This window comes from Arvicola amphibius, chromosome 10 (genome assembly GCF_903992535.2).
Source record: "Arvicola amphibius chromosome 10, mArvAmp1.2, whole genome shotgun sequence".
NCBI classification, from domain to species: Eukaryota; Metazoa; Chordata; class Mammalia; order Rodentia; family Cricetidae; genus Arvicola; species Arvicola amphibius.
In genome coordinates this window covers 59,550,546-59,570,294 of record NC_052056.1, presented here as the reverse complement: position 1 = coordinate 59,570,294, position 19,749 = coordinate 59,550,546, and the positions used below count along the sequence as shown (strand labels likewise).

General features: G+C 46.5%; 1 protein-coding gene across 8 annotated transcripts in view; it reads right to left on the bottom strand.

Moving 5' to 3' along the window:
- Kalrn (kalirin RhoGEF kinase) overlaps window positions 1–19,749 on the bottom strand; it is a 589,603-nt gene that overhangs the window by 377,170 nt on the left and 192,684 nt on the right. For all 8 annotated transcript variants that reach the window (XM_038346659.1, XM_038346661.2, XM_038346663.1 and 5 more), the window contains exons 4-5: window positions 6,167–6,359; window positions 3,000–3,512 (exon numbers count right to left, since the gene is read on the bottom strand). In XM_038346659.1, the coding sequence (XP_038202587.1) occupies window positions 3,000–3,512; window positions 6,167–6,359 (706 nt within the window). The remainder of the gene's footprint in view (window positions 1–2,999; window positions 3,513–6,166; window positions 6,360–19,749) is intronic.

Genomic DNA, 19,749 nt, shown 5'->3' with positions numbered 1-19,749 from the left:
TTCTGTACTTACAAATATTATTGTGAGAAGTCTGTATGTCTTACCAGACAAGAGGTCCATATACTCCGGAAGAGCAAGCATTAGATGGTGTGATTTGGGGAACTAAAGAGATGACTCAGTCGCTAAGAGCACTTGCCAAACAAGTCTGAGGACCCCAGCTCAGGATCAATAGCCATGCAAAAATCCAGATGTGGCCACATACATGCCTGCAACCTGAGAGCTATAAGGAGCAGGGACAGGAGGATCCTTTGTACTTCTTAGCTACCAGTCTAGCTTCAGGTTCAATTAGAAATCCTATCTCAAAGGAAAAAAGAAATACAGTAGAGCAAGACACTTGATATTTTCCTCTGGCCTTTGTGTGTATGAGCAGATGTACATGACCACACACAGGCAAGTGTACCTGCACATAGCTTTATACAACACACACATGTACATGCATTCACACACACAAGAAAGTGGAACTGGAGACTTCATTCAGAATATCAACACATTACTCAAGTGACCTTGGGTTACTAGCTATTCAGTGTATCTGCACATAGTTGTATACAACACACATGCACACATGCATGCACACACATACACTCACACACATACATAAGAAAGTGGAGTTGGAGACTTTATTCAGAATATCAACACATTAGCCAAGTGACCTAGGGACAAACAGGGGGTATTCAGTGTTAGCATGAGACGAGTCCCGGGAATAGAGAGGCGGGCAAAAAGGGTTCCCGGAGAAGAGCTTGAGGAAGCTGTGAAGGCCAACTAAAATACCGACCCTGTTTAGCTAGCAGCATGATCTTGGGCAAGCCACTCCGAGTCCCCACCCAGGAATACTGATGCACTGTGCAATTCTTGGGAGATGACTTAGGAGGCTCTAAGAGGGACAGCCACCCCTGGCTAGCTGAATGGAATGCAGCTGACTCTAGAAAGGCGGCCTTCCCACCTGGGAACTTCAGCAGCCAAGAGAGGCTCTTTTGTCTTTGAAGCAGACATTACCGGTGCTCTGTGCAGGCTTTTCATAGCTTTGAGCTACAGAGACATCCTGAAGGGTTCTAAACTCTAAAACATACCTAGGCGGATATGAGCCCCTGTCCCCGCCTATCTCTGGTCACTGGCATAACCTTACCCAGGACAGGCTTCAGAATGGAATTCCTGCCCCAGACCATAGATCTCAAGTGAAACTGGAAGTGTTTCAGATCTCCCAGCACTTAAAAAGTATCGGCTCTGGTTTTCCCAAGAGCTGGTTCCTGGCCTGGCCTGTTGCCACTCAAGGAGTGGTACAAGGGGTTCTGTGATCTAAGCAAGTCAGGCAGGGTCAGACCCAGGCTACCACATCACTGGGCAAAGAGGTCAGGAAACTTTGCACGGCTCACCAAGACAGGACCACAAGTTTACTGTAGAAATGGATATGAATTCTTTCAAAACTACATGGATTGATTTTCTAGTGATAGCAAAAGATCAGAAAATTTGCCCATCAACATTAAAACCATTCATAAGTCTGCAATTTATAAATTAAATGTATCCATCTATGGTAATTTTTTTCTACATATATAAATTAGGATTGTTATGTAGAAAGTTTTAGACCTTGATTTTACTTCTTCAAAATACCTAAGATACTTTCAGTCTTGGCTCTGTGTGTGTATATATGTTCATGTGTAAGCATGTGTGTGCATATGCAAGTGTGCATTCTCATATGTGTGTGGGGTGCATGTATGTCTAGGCCGTAGTGACCAACCTCAAGTGTTGTCCTTAAAGAACCGTCCATTTTGTTTATTGAGATGTGATCTCTCACCGGGACCTGAAGCTTGCCTGTTAGGCTAGGCTGGATGGGTCACTCATATCCCAGGACTTCTCTGTTTCCACCTCCCCAGGATTGGGATTGTGAGCATGTACCACCATGCCTGACATTTTAGGTGAGTTCTGGAAATCAAACTCAAGTTCTCCAACTTGGAAGGTAAGTACTTTATCAGCTGAGCTACCTCCTCAGACCACGATCTGAGCTCTTAAATACCTCCGTGTCAGACACTGTAAAATTCACAGGTTCCTGAACATGCCACAGTATTTCAGAGAGCAACGCCATGCACTTAAGTGACAGTCACACCTAGAAACCAATAAGAGGGAGGGAGCCCGCTTCCCTCCTCTTCAAGGGCTCTTAGAAGCGAACCCTTCTTTCTCCACGTTACTTTATCTAGAGAAGGTGCTTTCATGTTCTCAGCAGAGACTCTAGGTGCCTTTTATTCTGTTTTCTTTCTCACAGCTTACTTTTCATGACAAGGGAAAAGCTTTACACATGTTTTGCTGGGAAAGCGGCATCTTATCTGAAAATGTGCTTCAAAAAGAAGTGGTATGGCCAGGAGAGTCTGGAACTCGGAAACAAAAGACTAGATCCATAGGTCAGCGTTGCCAAGAGCAAAGAGCTTCGGTTGTCTTGGGCCGAGACAGATCCCACCACCTGCCTCATAGGGATTGAAGGGATGTACAGATAAAACAGGAATCCATACTTAAAATTTCCTAGAAAGAAAAGTCCATGAAGGGACAATAATGGTTGCTAATAGTGCTGCTGTTTTGGCTGCTAGCGGCTCAATTCCCTCACTCATCAAAGGCACAGAGGGCAATGTCTAACTGCATTGATCCAAGCATGAACTCTGCAACCAGATTACACTCCCACGCTTAGCTAGTTTCACCCGGAAAAGGGAGCCGTGGTAGTCCACTTACCTCTCAGGACTCTGAGGATGGCTAACACAAGTCAATCTATATACAGCCAAAAGAACAGAGCCTAGCATATACTAAAAACAATGTAACAATAAACGTTAATAATAAGTGGCCAATGGCCAAATATGAGATTGAAATAATTTAAGCTCTCTGAAACCAATAAGCATCTTTTAAAAAAGGATTTCAACCAAATTTCTCCAAACAGAGATTTTGACTAACAACCCCAACAGTTTCCTCATAAAGTTATGCTCCACCACCCTCAGCTCAGGCTTAGCCCACTCCCTTCCTACCTTCTCAGCATCCTGCTCAAATAGCCGCAGCTGGAAGCACTGATCTAGCTTGAGCTTTCGCACATGCCACATCTGGTGCAGGTGTTGCCTGGTGGAATGCAGCTTGTCGAGGAGGCTGGTGATCTTGGGGACAAGGCTCTGGAAGTCAGCGCTCCCTGGGATGCAGTTGCGCCCTGAGAAGCCATCGCTGCAGCGGATGCACTGGAGCAGCCGCTGCCCCTCCCGGTCCAGCTCCTCCACAGGGGCCTTCAGCACCTTTTTCTTAAGTTGTGTGTGCTCGTCGATAAGCCTCCGGGAACCCTCCACATCCACAGGGAACTCCTTCCGGGCCAGCATCTCCTGCAGGTCCTCGAGGCGCGAGAGCAGGTGTACCGCACTGTTGAAGAACTCCTCCAAGGAGAGGCGCAACTCAATCCATTCCTCGTGGTTGTAATCCAGGGAGCCATCAAACTCCTCTGTCAGCTGGGAGGGGTCCACCAGCTTCGTGAGGCCCTCCACAGACACCATGCTTGTCTGGGAAGGAAAAGGAGACACAGTGATGTGGGTCAGTGGGGGAAGACAGCAGGGCAGAAATAGGCAGGAGGGAGAAAAGGACAAGTCTATACAATTACAACCACAGCCTGCCTATAAGAGGGTACGAGGAAGTTCACAGAGCCCACAGGTCAGGAGCCACAAATCAGCCAGCATCACAGGTTGAAGAAACTGCTGGTTGCTTCAACAAACCTCTGCATGTGACCACAGTCATAGCCAAGGAAAGATTGCCCAGTGTTCCTGTTTCCATCATCATCATCCCTCCTCCACAGCCTGAGTTCAGCACAGCTGGGCCTTCAGAGTCTACAAACACAAACTGGATGAAAAACTAACCCAGCCTCTGCCATGGAGATAGGGGCTCTGACAACCTGAAGCCTGTGGGCCAGGGCATCATCATGGGTGGATTCAGCAATGTGATCAGTTGTTGGGTTGCGAGGATTTCAGAGACTGTCTCAGTGGCCAAACTGGTACAAGCTCATCTCCCTGGTTCTTGCAGCTCTACAGCACACTGAAAAGAACTGGGGACAGGTAACAGTTGGGACTTTCATTCGAAGTGGTTATAATGTTGTGTCCAAGAATGGTGTCTCCAGGAGGCAGTCACCCTACTGTTCAGTAAACACCTTCCCCTGCCTGCAGGGCTTTGGGCATCTCCCCTCTCTGATGAAGAGGCCATGAAGGGAATATATGGATTTAGGCTCTCCCTAACTAATGTCATGATTTAGGACAAGCTATCCAAGTTTTCAGGGACCCAGTCTCCTTCCCTCTAGAGCAGAGCTAAACCAGGTCGAATCTGATTAAATGTGTCCATGTGTGTCAGGTTCAGAGGAGACCAGGCATGGAGTAGGTGCCCCACCCACACTCACTGTGGTCAGAAATGAAGGTCAGTGAGTATCTAACATATAAGCCAGCAAGAGCTGCCCGTCCCTGTATCTCATGGCTCTCTGAGTATCTTCCTTCCCCCGACACCCAAACTGAGACAAGAGATGGAGCTTCAAGGAAAGAAGGGCTGACCTAGAGCAGAGACTCTCATTCTTGACTGCTCACTACATCCCTTAGGGCAGTGGTTCTCAACCTTCCTAATGCTGAGACACTTTAATACATTCTTCATGTTATGGTGACCTCTGACCATAAAACAATTTTTGTTGCTACTTCATAACTATAATTTTGTTGCTGTTACGAATTGTAATGTAAACATCTGTGTTTTCTGATGGTCTTAGGCGACCCCTGTGAAAGGGTCATTTGGCTCCCAGAGTTCTTAGAAACACCCTTTTCAGGTTCTCCCCATTTTAAATGCACAGGTGTCACCAGCATAGTAAAAAAAGCCAAAAAGGTTGAAAGTGTTTTCTGCGGCACTTGGAGCTTTAGGTAGGGTTCTGGGAGGCTGTGTGTGATGTTAAGTGGTTTTTGCACCAAGACAATTTTCTTGGGCTATTAATAGAGAGTGAAAACGTCCTCAGTCAAGAGGTCAGGCCGTTTGCAGCCAACTGGGGCCACCACCCCAAAACATATGCACTCCTAGTCCTTGGGGACAGCACTCTAGAACAGGAAACTCTGGAAGATTAAATGCAGTCTCACTTTCAAACAAACTCTCTCTCTCTCCGCTCAAATTTGGCTAGAACAAGAATGTTTAAACCTCTGATTTAATCTTATGTGTCATCATCATGAACTCTCAAAAACTTATATGCACTCTGGAGAATTTAGTTTAAAAACATGTTTTCATGGACATGAAAGTCACTTCTCATCTCAAAAAAGGATAAAAAAAAAACATGAACAAAATAAAGCCCATTTTCTAGTCGCCTTAAATAAGCCACTGCACATAATTTCACTTCTCAGGCTCCTCCTCACAGAGATTAAAACCATTCAAGATCACACTGCCAATACTGCCAATACTGTTTTATGATATGCCTTCTAAAAATTAGATGTCATGAACATCTTTCAATATTTTCTAAATATGATTTTAATAGCTTTATAAGATTCCTATATCAGTGTCACCAAAATTAATGGCTTGTTAGTAAAAAGATCAATAAATGCATGTACATGTTAATATATTATATCTGTATAAGTAGATATAATAAACATATTATATTATACACATAAAATATATACATATATACAATATACATATTCTCTTAGAAAAATGAACTATAATGAAAATCTTCATTGGCATTTTGTTTGCAATTTTAACTTGTTTTAATCTTTTTGTTTTGTTTTATAAGAATAGTTTTCCAGAAGAATTACTAGATCAACAGATACATTCTTAAAAAGTTTTAATACAGTTGTAATGTTGTTGTCAGAACTACTGATGCCATGTACACTCCCATCAACAGTATATAGGAGTGTATAATGATGTTGTGCATTTGGGATCATTTCTTGTTGTTGTCAGAACTACTGATGCCATGTACTCTCCCATCAACAGTATATAGGATTGTATAATGATCTTGTGCATTTGGGATCATTTCTTGAGCCTCTTATTCATACCAGAAATGTAACTGGTAAGGCCAAGATGGCCAAGGAATCTGCAAGTCTTCGCCCCTGACATCTTGGCCATCATAGGGTAGACAGGGAAGGAAAGAGAGGAACATACTGACTGCACAGAGGAGCAGAAAGGAGGGAGACAAGGGGTCTGTCTGTCTCACCTCAAAGATGAACTTGGAGCTGCCGAAGTTGGTCTTCTGCTTCTGCCAGAAGTTATCGGGCTTGATGATGAGGGCCACATGGATCTCTGCAGGAAAGGCTTCTTGCAGGGTTTTGAGGAGGGGCTTGATGAGGTCCCACTTGGAGCCCCGCATGTCGATGATGACTGTGAAGCCACGTTTGCAAACGTCCTCGCTATGGGGAGATCAGAGTTCAGACACGGTCACTTTGGGCAGCAGAGACTCTTAAGGACACATGTAAAAAGTATCCGGAGACTTGCATCTTCCTGACCTGGATCACCCCACCCCCAACTCTTGTCATTTGTCTAGCCAACTGAAAGGGTACTGCCTCCCAAGCCCCCCACTCCCCCTACACTCACCGTATAGGACCAAGGGCTCAAACAGCCCACTTCCTCCCACACTTAGCCAATACCTACTCTTCTCTTCAGGTCAGTTGCACTTGGGAAGTTTATCTCGTGGGCTCTCAGATTGCACCTAATTTCTCTTTTAGTTTTTGTTTCTGAGGAGGAATCACATTTCCTCATTTGGATTAAAGCTCCCTGAAGACAGGGACTCTACTCCTCCTTAGAGATGAGGAGTCTTCTTCATGCTCACCGCGACAGGTGGTACACTTTACCGCCTAATACAAATCAAGCCAGAGCATCTTTTCCAATGCGTGCCTCCAGGCCAATTCTGCCAAATGGTTAACTATAGCATGTAAGGCACTAGTAGCATGTGTTTGCCAGCATGTATTTAAGATGAATCACAGGTAGTTGAAAATGTGTGCCAGCTTTAAAATTAAGGGTTGTTGAGTCATGCTGAGCACTGGAGGGCAGTGAGGGTGGGGCTGGCTTGTGGGGATCCATCCCATGCAGCTGTCTCAGGCTCTACTTGATGAGGGTCACAGTTCGGTTGTTGGGATGGGGCAGTAGCTCTTGAAATCCAGACCAACTGGGGTGAAATGAGCATCTTGAAACCCAAAACTATAGGCAAATCAAAGGAACCAAGATGCTGCCATATAACTTATAAAATGCTCATCTTAAATACCCAAATCTCAACTATAATTCCTCAAAATTGAACAAAAAAAATGTAGGTAAAAAAATCAGTGATATCTTAGTTAGGGGTTCTTCCTTCTTTTATTTTTGGTTTATTTTACCCATTCACTTTTTAAAAACCCATTTCTCTATATACGGCATAATATTTCCTGGGGGGGGGGGTTCTTTCACCTATTCTCCCCACCCCAGGTAGTACTTGTGTAAATTGTTGTGTGTGTTACACTTCCTCGCATCACACTTGCTTACACGTGCTAGTTGTAAGGCCACCATTGCAAGGCTGAGGCCACAACAGGAGACAAAAAACTTTTTCAGGATTCATTATTCAACATCAATCAGTAACTGTCTCAGCTCATGGAACTTGTGTGTATCCCACACATGCCAGCTTGCTCAGGTCTCCCAGTTAGATGGATACTCCCTGAAGAGCCCTGAAGGAAGGGTGCGTCTCTCTCTCCCCAACCCTGCATACCAAGGAAAGGAGTTAGTACCGCTTCTTCTTGACACTTATAACCTGACCATGGCCAAGGTTTGATGCTTTCTGTGAAAACAGCCTAATCTCCCAAGGTACTCTGTATGTCTGCCATGCACAGCTTGGGGAGGGGGAGAAATTTTTTTTAATCTTGTGCTTATTCTGTGTCAGGAACCATGGACATTTACTATACATTGTTTCATTTTATCCTCACAATAACTTTATAAACTATATGTGGTCGTCTCTGTATAGAGAAGATGAAACTGAAGTACATTTGCATAAGGCCCTGGCAAGCCCCTAGTGAGGAGATGACCAGACTCTCTGAGACCACAAGCTCTTATGTTCTGTCCCTTCCCCAGTCTACTCTCAATCTCTTACAGGTTTCTCCTGGGAATCACACTCTTAACCCATTTGTTCCCAAATCTCCTCTCTCACAAAGATGCAGTCTGACTTCTTTTACATCCCAGGTAATGTTAATATAAATGATGCGCTTCACACATTTGTGACATTCTGAAGGCAGTGTGATATATGGCTCAACACTGCAACCTGGGGGGGGGGGGGATATAGATCTGGGAGCTGCCCAGTGCCTGCCTTTGCTGAGTGGTACTACTGTGAGTGGACATGTGTTCACATGTGCAGAGCAGGTCGGATCATCCTGTGACAAACAAGGGTGAAAAGAGCCGTCTTCTGAGGCCCAGATACAATAGACAGGAATGTCAATGCTTACGAGAAGACAGCAAAAAAGTAGAAGCCCAATGACAAGACACAGAGGTGAGTGAGAACCAGGAGGGTATGATGTGGTTACAGTGTTCAATGCTGCATCGCTCAGAGGTACACACAGAAGTACCAAATGCTGTGTTGCCGCAGAAGTACACACAAGAGCACCAAATGCTGCAGCACCACAGTGATACACACAGAAGCACCAAATGTTGCATTGCTGCAGAGGTACACACAAGAGCACCAAATGCTGCATTGCTGCAGAGGTACACACGGGAGTACCAAATGCTGCATTGCTGCAGAGGTACACACAGGAGTACCAAATGCTGCAGCACTGCAAAGGTGCACACAGGAGCAGCAAATGCTGCAGCACCACAGAGGTACACACAGGAGCAACAAATGCTGCAGCAATGCAGAGGTACACACAGGAACACCAAATGCTGCATCGCTGCAGGGGTATGCACAGGAGCAGCTAAAGCTGCATTGATGCAGAGGTACACACAGGAGCACCAAATGCTGCACTGATGCAGAGGTACACACAGGAACACCAAATGCTGCAGCACAGCAGAGGAGCAGAATCACTGGGGTTAGTGTCTGGGAAGCCACAGTCCAGGATCATTATTGTGAGGACTGGGGCAAAACTCATGTTGGAGCAGTGACACAGTTATCCTAGATGGTGCCTGGGATGTTTAGAAGAAATAGCAAAGTCAGACAAAGCTGCCTATGGTATTTGAACCCCAGGTCCACACCACTTTTGGAAGTTGCCAGGGTCCACACACTCCCCAGCCTGCCCCCTTCCACAGGTGCCCATTGTCAACCTCTTCTCCTCCCACAGGGTGCATTCACTGGTGATGTGGGAGGGTCTTCTGTTTGAGTTGATTTCATTGGTTAATAAAGAAACTACTGGCTCATTTGATTGGCCAGCCCTTAGTGGGTGGAGCAGACAGAACAGAATGCTGGGAAGGGAAGTTAATAAATTGCTTCATGGTGCTACACAGATTATTAGATATGGGTTAATCAAGATGTGAGTAAGAGGCTGAAACTAATGGGCCAGGCAGTGTTTAAAAGAATACAATTTGTGTGTTGTTATTTGGGGGCATAAGCTAGCCGGTGGCCGGGACCTGGGCGGGATGAAAAGCAGGCCTGCCCGCAGCTCCTCTCTACACACTGGCACCTTTTCACCAGTCTAGTTTATGCAGTGTTGTTGCTCCCAGGCCCACCTGCCCCTTAGGCAGTTTACCTTTAAAAGAGGTTTATGGGTCCAAGTGAAACTTTTGGAGTTAGAATTCTGTATTGAGCACTGTGAGGATAGAGTTAGAAACAAGCAGAACTGGGAGCAGCAGGCTTTTACATCCATTCTAAAGGGAAAAGAAGGGTGGTTCTCCCCACTTCCCACCCTCCATGAACATCCTTTTCTGCTTGCTTCCCAGCTGGAGCTTGGGGCCCCTGGGGTGTTTTTTGGGGGGGGGGTCTGGCAAGCTTCCTAACATGTCTGGTAAATCACAGTTCCTTCAGACTGAGCCATGGGCTGCTCACAGACGCTCCAGGCCTCGCCAGCCCAGAACTCATAAATGTAAATACTGAGTGACCGGATGATTGATCACCCGCTTCCAGCACTCGATTCTAGACCATTTACTCTTTTGTTCATTAAATGTCACTGGAGCTGTCTTCCCTGGGTGAGTGTGTGCTATCTCAAAAAGGCATTTTTACTGCTCTACACCATTGCTTCTCTAACATTACGGCCTTTCATTTCCACACAGGATGTTCATTAGAAAACGCTAACTTGGGGGACTGTCCAAATATTCTGAGGAAAGTTGTTCTGGGATGAGGTCCAAGAGTCTGTGGTAGTTTGAATAGGTATGGCTCCCATAGACTGATGTGTCTGAATGCTTGGTCCATAGGGAGTGGCACTATTAGGAGGTGTGGTCTTGTTGGAGTGGGTGTGGTCTTGTTGGAGTGGGTGTGGTCTTGTTGGAGTAGGCGTGGGCTTGTTGGAGTAGGTGTGGTCTTGTTGGAGTAGGTGTGGTCTTGTTGGAGTGGGTGTGGTCTTGTTGGAGTAGGTGTGGTCTTGTTGGAGTAGGCGTGGTCTTTTGGAGTAGGTGTGGGCTTGTTGGAGGAAATATGTCCTTCAGGGCCAGGCTTTGAGAGCTCATATACTCAAGCTACACCCAGGGTGGGGCATAGTCTCCTTCTGCTAACTGCAGATGAAGATGTAGAACTCTCAGCTCCATCTCCAGCACCATGCTTCCTGCCATGATGATAATGGACTAAACCTCTGAAACTATACGCTACCCCCAATTAAATATTTTTCTTTATAAGAGTTGCCATGGTCATGGTGTCTCTTCACAGCAATAGCAACCCTAACTAAAACAAAAACCAATGATACCATGTCTTTTGGTGTGGTATGTGAGAGTTTAATGATAGATTCACTTTGCCTAAATCAGATACTAGGATGCACATTAAAAGCCACATGTGCCACACAACCACATCAGACAGAGCAACAGTGACACACAGTCAAAACATCTGCCATGGGAACCTATCAGCACACTTTCTCTGCAGTTCCCTATTCTCGTTTACTGGAGAATAAAGCCCACTGTCACCAGCACAGGCTTGGGAGAATTCCTGACCTTATGAAATGCCTCTGGTTCTGTAGGCTGGGGATGCTGCCACTTGGTCTTTACCAGGTATGGCTGACTGAGCTCAGACACTGCTGAAGTAGCTCGTTCCCCTTCTACTGATCTACACGACCACAGAATCATGGTGGTGTGTCTGTTCCCCATAGATCTGTGTCCTGGTAGCTTCATCTCAATTGCTAGACCAAGTCCTGGCTATCTCTCCAGGGATCTCTTAGGTCTCATCCACATCTGGTGCCACGTCTGAAGGATCCAGGAGAGTGCTTAGCTGGTGGGTAGATGAGGAGTAAATGAACAGAACTGTGACAGTGGCCCTTCTATTCTTAGTGGCCTCTTATGCTTAGCAAAGACTCCAGCTGAGAAGGCCACAGCTGAAGCCAGTCCTCACAAGCGGTTCTGCCAGTGCTTTGTCTCGGCAGGAGGCTTGACTCCTGCTCTTCAGCCCACTCCTATTCATTCATTCACTTACATGACTCATCTGTCAGCACCAATTTTGCTTCTCTGAGTGTTTTAGCTACCACTGTCACACAGCCTAGTTTCATGAGTTAGAATACTCAATGGCCTTAGCCTGGGGAGTGAGGACTAGGCGTCTCAAGCCATAGTCATGTTGGTAATTGGACAGCAGCGTTGGGTACCCATCAGTGGCAACCCTACACTATGGCCTCACACTGGGTACAATCTGATTTAGGAAGCCAAGTACCACTTCCTCCTCTCTCACTTCCTAACCATTGACCCCTGCACTCCATCCCAGGCGAGCTCTGAGCAAAGCCCACCTGTCTCACCAGATTCTCTCCTGGCCACTTTAGTGAACCACTCTGGATCTGACTAACACTCATGTGACCAAAGACTAGATCTTAATACTACCTCTTCTTCTTCCCAGATCTCCCGCGTCACAGCGGTCATTGCCCCATAAAACAGACACCATGTTACTCCTGCCTCTCCCAACCACCGTTAGTTTACCTCTGCGGTACACTTGCCCTTCATCCCTCTATCTGTTCTTGCCCACTCCAAACCCACCTCTGCCTAGAGAACTTCTAATCACATTTCAGACTCAATTGACAAGACTCTCCTCCAGACAGTTCTCTCATAGGATGCACCCCTCCTCCTCATCTCTACTAGTTGGGGGGATGTTCTAAACTCGCATTTACCTGGCAAGACACCTGTCACCTGAATAACAATGGGCAGGCCCTGAGGGGTCTATATCTATGTCCCTATATAGATTGATGTGACTTCAAAGGGAAGACTTAGGGATGGGGTGCAGTAAAGTGCACAAGCATGAGGACCCGAGTTTGATCCCCCAGAATCCACTTAAAAAGTGAAGTGTGATGACATGTGTTTGTAATCCCAGTTTAGAAAAGGAGGAAACAGAAGGATCCCCGAGGCTGGCTGGTCAGCCAGCCTATCCCACTTGGCAACCTTCAGGCCAATGAGAGAGCCTATCTCAAGAAAACAGGGTAGGCAACTGAGGAGTGCCACTGGTGGTTGGACTCTGGCTTATACACACACACACACACACACACACACCTTGAGGAATGCCACTGGAGGTTGGACTCTGGCTTATACACACACACACACACACACACACACCTTGTAACTACACAAGTACACATATATGTATATGCACATGTACACATACAATGAAAAAAGTGAAAAATTAAAAGGAGGACCTCGCTACGAAGGTGTTCTTAAGAAACACATTGTCACCTAAATATACATACTATGCATTAATTTATTCACCTAATGAGTACTTATTGACACTGATTTTGTAGCTGGCCTAATTCTAGGGATTTGGAATATAAATGTGGGCAAAGACAGAATCATGAATGTTATATTCTAGAAGGAGTGATAGACACAAGACTGCAGTTAAAGAGAATGCATAACACTTAAGACCTCAGATACTCAGGGAAAGTTGCTTGGAGAACAGAGACCTAGACACTGAGAAGTACTAGCTAAGGGAAGACCAAGAAAAGAACTCGGGAAGAGAGAAGAGCCCATGCAAAATCCTTGGGGCAGAAGACCACCTGGGTGCTGCTGCTCTGCCACCAAGCAGGTGACAGGAAGAGTGGAGTCTAGCAAGAGAGTAGGGGACCAGTAGCCACACTGGACTGGAGAGATACATCGTCAAGATGAAACCTCAGGCTGGAGAGACATCAAGCAGATCCCAAACACCGCGATATGAAACAACTGGTTTAGTAAAAGTGAGAATTCATATGTTAATAAAAGCTAACGTTCACTGATTATCTGAGGTTCTGTGTATAGTAAGTTCTTCATATACAAACGTAATTTATCCCTCGCATGAAACTCAGTTGAAGGTAATAATACCCCCATTGTATGGCTAAGAAATCATAGATGTTTGGTGTAACCTATGGACTTACAAAAGCCCCAACGCAGGAGTCAGGGCTACCCTGATCTCTCTCCATGGTGCCACCGTAAGGCCATCATCAGTTGGTTTTCACTCTACTCTGGTCTGACAATTTTTGTTCCAGCCACTATGCCACCTGAGATTCACCTTGTTCCCATGAATGTCTGGGATTCTCACTGTAAATAGCTACTGCAATAAAGAAAACACAAATACATCCTGGTGATGGCTGAGGGTAAGAGATCAGCAGCAAACTCCCCTCTAGCTGACCAGCAGAGGAGTCAGGGCTGTGCTCCTGTGCATATGTCACCAGGGCTGCTTTGTTGCAGTGGTGTGTGTGTGTGTGTGTGTGTGTGTGTGTGTGTGTGTGTGGTGTCTGTGTGTGAATACTAGTGTGGAGCACAGGAAAGACCAGTGTGTTTTGATTGAGGCAGAACAGAGCTGATCTGTTCTGTACGTTGGACCTATTCATCAAGTTGTCCGGGGATGGTAACAAATTCACAGGCTAGCCTGATCACTGAGGGATGGGTTCAGAGAGGAAGGACAATTCACATTAAGGACTCCCTGTGTAATGCCAGCTGCTTACAAGAATGCCACCTGCAGATTAGGTACAGAGGAATCTGGAGAGATCTTTCTACGGCTCCTGGTTGGACTTCTGTACTTGGAGACATCACCATGAGCAGAGAGCAGGGAAAGGAGGAAATGGTAGCCTCAAACAAACCCTTCACTTTCCACTCCCCTGGCTCTGCGCTGCTCCCGTGCTCCTCAAATCCTCCCATAAACAGAGTGAACTGAAAGAGAAAGGGAGAACCACTGCCCTGGGCCCTGTTGGAATTCGACAGCACCCTCGGAAGCACAGAGGCTCTGGCTCTGGCCTCTGCATCCACGGATCCTGCTTTCTGCTCCTCACCGAGTGCTGCCAGTTCTCCGCTGATGGCCCCAAACCAGGCCATAGCTGCTTCTCTAAACAACCAGCAATCAGCAGGCGTTGGAGAAAACTGTTAAGGACACATTAGCACTTGCTCTGAGCTTTTGTCATCTGTATACTCAGAAGTAGAAACAGGAACACTGGAGGAGGCCCTGCCTTCTGGAGCCATGAGCCATTCTCTGGGGAGCGCTGCCAGTAATGAATGCTTGCTCCCGCAAACAGCTCTCTAGGCCGTCCTTCACAGAAGAGGGCCTCTCTATGACTGTTTCTCCAAGGGGAAGAGTAGGACCAGTGGACTCCCTGTGCCTGTCACAGATGTCTCTCCGCTGGGTCACTGCGAGGCCACTGGGATGTGATATAGCTGCCATTGAGGCCACCCGGGGAACCATACTATTTCATCCAAACATTTGGTTTTGCTTTTGCTTTGCTTCACTGGGAGACTGTCCCCTTTACCAGTCATCATTCTAAAGGTTTGGCGTTATAAGTGTCTGTGTATGTTCATATAAGTGCACCTGTATGTGGGTGTCCGGGAGCACTTGCATAAATGTGCTCATATGTGTGGATGCCACCGGTCAACATTGGTTATCACGCTTCTGGAGCTCCCTATGTACTTTTGAGTTTTTGAGACAGTGTCTCTCATTGGCCTGGAGTGTGCCCAGTAGGCTAGGCTATCTGGCAGAGAGCCTCAGGCATCAGCTAGTCTCTGCCTCCATTGTTTTTAAAGTAGATGCTATGGACGGAGCACAGGTCTTCAGGCTGGTCGAGCCACCTCCTTAGCTCCAGTTGGTGTCTTTTCTATGTCATGCAACAATCCATCTTTTGTCTCTGAATCTCTTGTAAAGTAAAGGCCAGAGGGGGAGGCAGGGTAGTATAAAATGATGCTTTACCTGAAACTCAGAACCTTAAATCGGCCTGTAAAGAGTGTCTAGCATGCAGCCTATGGGCCACAAGCAGCCAAGGATAGCTGAGTGAAGCCCAATACAAGTCTGTAAACTGTTGTGTTTCAATGTCAGAAAACTGGACAGTCCGGGAGATTCCAATGGACTTGTGTGGGGTGGGGCTGTGTACTCTTCAGTGCCTGCCCCCCAACCCCAGTGATTCTAGCACAGGCTGCAGCGATTAAGACTTACCGCGCTTCTGTCCACTTACAGGGCAAGGATGTACCCTTTGCCAGCTGAACTCCCCAGGTTTGCCAGGACCGAGCCTGACTCACAGAAACCCGAAATGTTGGCCAAATAAGGAACATTGGTGCTTCCTAGCTCTTCAAAACTCATTACCTAACCTCACCCAGAAGAGGCTGCTTACAAATGCCAAGAGCAGCGAGTGGCCATTTCAGTTTCTCTCCCTGAATGAGGGAAGGTAAAGTATCAGACAGCAGTGACCCAGGCATCAGACTTCCATCCAGTGTTTCCATGTGTGGTCATCAAGTGGCAGGTCAGAGGTCCAAACTCACTCAGTGGAACTTCTCATCCACATATCATCTCCAAAGCTGCCTTTAAATAAATACAGATGTGCAAATAAAGTATGGCCAGGAAGGACAAAGACTTCCCATCCTGAAGATGCCAAAAGGGCACCGCCGTAGCAAAAGGACATCACAAAGAACTCAGGATCCGTGTGAGGACAGTATGAAGCCTCCTGAAGAAGATGTCCCCTCATCCCCAAAAGGCCACTGACTTGCTGCATGACCCAGATGCCATATTTGTCATCGGCAAGGTCATTTCAGCAGGGCTCTGAAACAACTTGAATTCACGAAGGAGAACACATACTGGCAGCTGGCCTGGGATGTGATGGGGAGGAAGCCTCCCTCTCCAAGAGAAGACCGCCTTGGACACTTCACTTCTGGGATTCTAGGAGGTGGCAGAGGGGTGGATCCACGGATGGGTGGGATGGAAATTGACAGGTCTGCCTAGGACAACAGCCTCTATCCTTTCTTCTGGGTTACTCAAAACATGAAGCAGAAATGAAATAGCCAAAGCAATGGATGAAAAAGAAATCTGGAAACCAAGAACCACAGCCTCTGAATTCTCCCTCTGCCTCCCCAGCCCTCCTCAGCAAGCCTGGGCCCAGTCACTATGGTTTCTCCATCTGCCTGTCTGACCAGGTAGGTCAGAAGGATGGAAAAACGTACCTTAATCTAAAATAGTAACAGTGTGATTACTACTCACATCCGTGTGTAACAGGCCAAAGAGAGAGTTTCCATGTAACTAGTAAGCTTGACTGCTGCCTTGGACACATTTTGGTTTTCTCTTTCTCCTGGATCTTGGACACATGACCAGACCATGATCCTTCCTGAAGGCAAAAACTGGTGCCCCCAAACTATTCTAAATAGTCTGTAATTGAGAACAAGCTGAAGAGACCATAGGATCACTTGACCCCCTCAGGGTTGGTGTATGTAAGCAACTGTCCTTCACACCCCCAGAACCGAGAAAGCAACTCATCGTGGTCAGGGCTGGGCAGTTGCAGGAAGGGCTGTCCCTATTGCAAGGACTATGACAGGGAGTTTCTCTTCAGCTGACCAGTTGGAAAGCCAGGTCTTCCCACATCCCAATCTGGAAATCGAGAATGTTCTCTTCCCTCAGGGAACCAGGATGGGGTGTGTCACAGCTTCAAACCTTGGCTCAGGCACCACGCCAAAAACCAGCACATGAATGACTGGTGATGGGGACAGATAAAATTCCAGCTGTGGACAGAACAGTCCAAGAGACGTGAGGGAGAAAATGCTTTGGCATCAGGGTTTTTGAGCTCCCCAAACCAGACCTGGTCCTCACGTGACCTAATGCAACTGGGAGTTTGGGAGGAAAGGAGCCTCTGGGAGAGAAGAGGCAGGGCCATCAGGACACACACTGGGATTATGTCAGTACATTATCCGGAAACATATTTGTCCTCGCTGAGTCACGCGCTGACAAGAGTGCTCCGTCTGGGCTCCGGAGAACTGGCTGTCATCCTCGCTCAGTTTAGAAACAGCAGCACCTCCTCCATGAGACAGACCACGCCTGCTGCCTCCAGGCCTGTGCAGGCTTCGTCCCAGCAAGAGGCCCAGATTCCTTGCAGACCCTGACAGGGGCGCGGGATATCCTGAAGGAGGCCTAGTCTGGCGACTTCGCACTCACAAGATTCCTGTTTCCGAGGAGTCTAGGAATGAGGTCCTGCCCTTCATCGTGGTGCTCTGCAAACTCGGAGATGAATAGCAAGAGCCACGCTGCAAAGCTTTCCCTGTTCTCAAGAGCACATGTCCTATGGCCAATCTGATCTCGTGAGAGAGACCAGGCCTTCTCCCTGTGACAAACTCTCTAGGCTCAATGGTCTTTTTCAAATTTTGTTCAAGTATTTGTTCTTGGACATTACTAGGCAGATGAGGGAGACTTGTAGAACATATGAAGAACATATGTAGAACATATCTCATCTAAGGCAACTCCAGACACCGTGAGGTGGTGGGCAAACACTTTCAGTAGAGGGGAGGAGCGTAGGAAACCGGGAAAGTATGTTCTCTTGTGTTCTTGTCTTCCATGTGCAAAGAAGGAAAGTAGCATTTGACAGGAAGGATTTGAAAAGACAAACTAAGACTTCACCTCCAGCTCTGTGGTTGCTGGCGATGGTGATGAAGACTGTGGGCATCCTGAGAGATAACGATGCCCAGAGCACTTCCCCTCTGCTAAGACTAAAGACAAGCCGGTAGCGAGTTTCGCTTTTCTTTAAATTTTCAAAGTATGATTTTATAAAAGAAAGGTAGGCATTATTACATAAATGCTTCCTTTAAACATATCTACTCCCAAATAGCATCATTATAAAATGCCCCATTTCAGCTGGCAATTGTGTATCTAAGCTAGTCATTTCCACATACAACATTTTATTTGCATTTACTATTTATCAGAGAAAACTTGTGTTAAACATATTTTTAATTTTTAAATATGGCTATTTAACTGTTAGAATTTAATATTTTTTTAAAGTAAAGCTGGAAAACACAATCCCTGATGAGCAGAGAACAGAATGTTACTAATCTGGAGCCTCTTCATACTCTCCCGTGTAGCTGAGAAGAGGTACTCTACCACTTGGTGGCAGCACACCTGAATTACCAAAAAGTACCTAATAAAGGCAGCCTGGATACAAAACCAGTGTTGTGAAGCATCAGTATCCCACAGATGCTTGAAAACAAATACTACTCATAGGAAGACCAGCAAAGGGCACAGCATAGGAAGAAGACCAGCAAAGGGCACAGCATAGGAAGAAGACCAGCAAAGGGCACAGCATAGGAAGACCAGCACCAGCAAAGGGCACAGCATAAGAAGACCAGCAAAGGGCACAGCATAGGAAGACCAGCAAAGGGCACAGCATAGGAAGACCAGCAAAGGGCACAGCATAGGAAGACCAGCAAAGGGCACAGCATAGGAAGACCAGCAAAGGGTACAGCATAGGAAGACCAGCAAAGGGCACAGCATGAGACCTAACCATTGGTGAGTGTGGAAAGTAATGAATGGGAAACATGCTGTAAATGTCCCTGAAATGGGGGAAGGAAAGTAGGACCAAATCTGGAACCCACCAAACAAACAAACAAACAAACAAACAGCAAACAAGAAACCAACCCCCTTGTTGCTAGGCTGTCTCTCAGCATCTGTATTCAAGGGTTCCGTTGTTTGCAGTCCCCTCACCAGATGATTCCTAGGTAAATTCAAATCAGTCTGACCACCATGAACATTAGGAAGGCCTGACTGCATTGGGTCTTATTCCATCTGACACTGATGCTCGCCTAATCAAGATTACAGCAGACACTCTGGCCTCCTAAGCAGCCTGCTCTTGGTGAACTAAGGACTCCAGTGGGCTAAAAGAGTTAAGGATCACACCTGAGCTGCCCAGAGATGAACTCCCAGGAGGCCCCACTTTCCTGAGAGAGGGCATATGAGGCCACCAATTCAGCTGGGCAGAGAGGAGGCTGACAGCTTCACTGAGCCAAGCCGGGGATTGACTGTTCAACCAGCTGACAAGCTAAAACACACGGAGGGAAAGCTCACGGTTCACCAAGGACACAATAGTCTGGCCTTTGCTACATGTCACAGCAGCTCGAAACACTTCTGTGAGGTCTCTGTTAAAAGGTCATGCTATTTTAAGAAAGTTTTTTAAAAAAACAAACAAACAAACAAACACCTTTGCCAGAAGGGGCAAGTCCTGTGACATTCCCCTTAGCCTTACACAGCAGGAACAGAGCCTCGCTGTGTAATGTGTGTTGGATTTTCTTCATGATGTTGGAAACAACGGACCGTGGTTCCTGGGCAGTAGTGAACAGCTACACTTACATTTGTGTCAAAGTAAGAATTCAAAGTTGAAGCAACTCATACTGGGAGTACAAGGTGGGAATCTTGAAAGCAATGTGGTCTTACCCACCTTAACAAATATTTCCACGACTGCCACAAATCTATAGCAAAGAAACCACTTA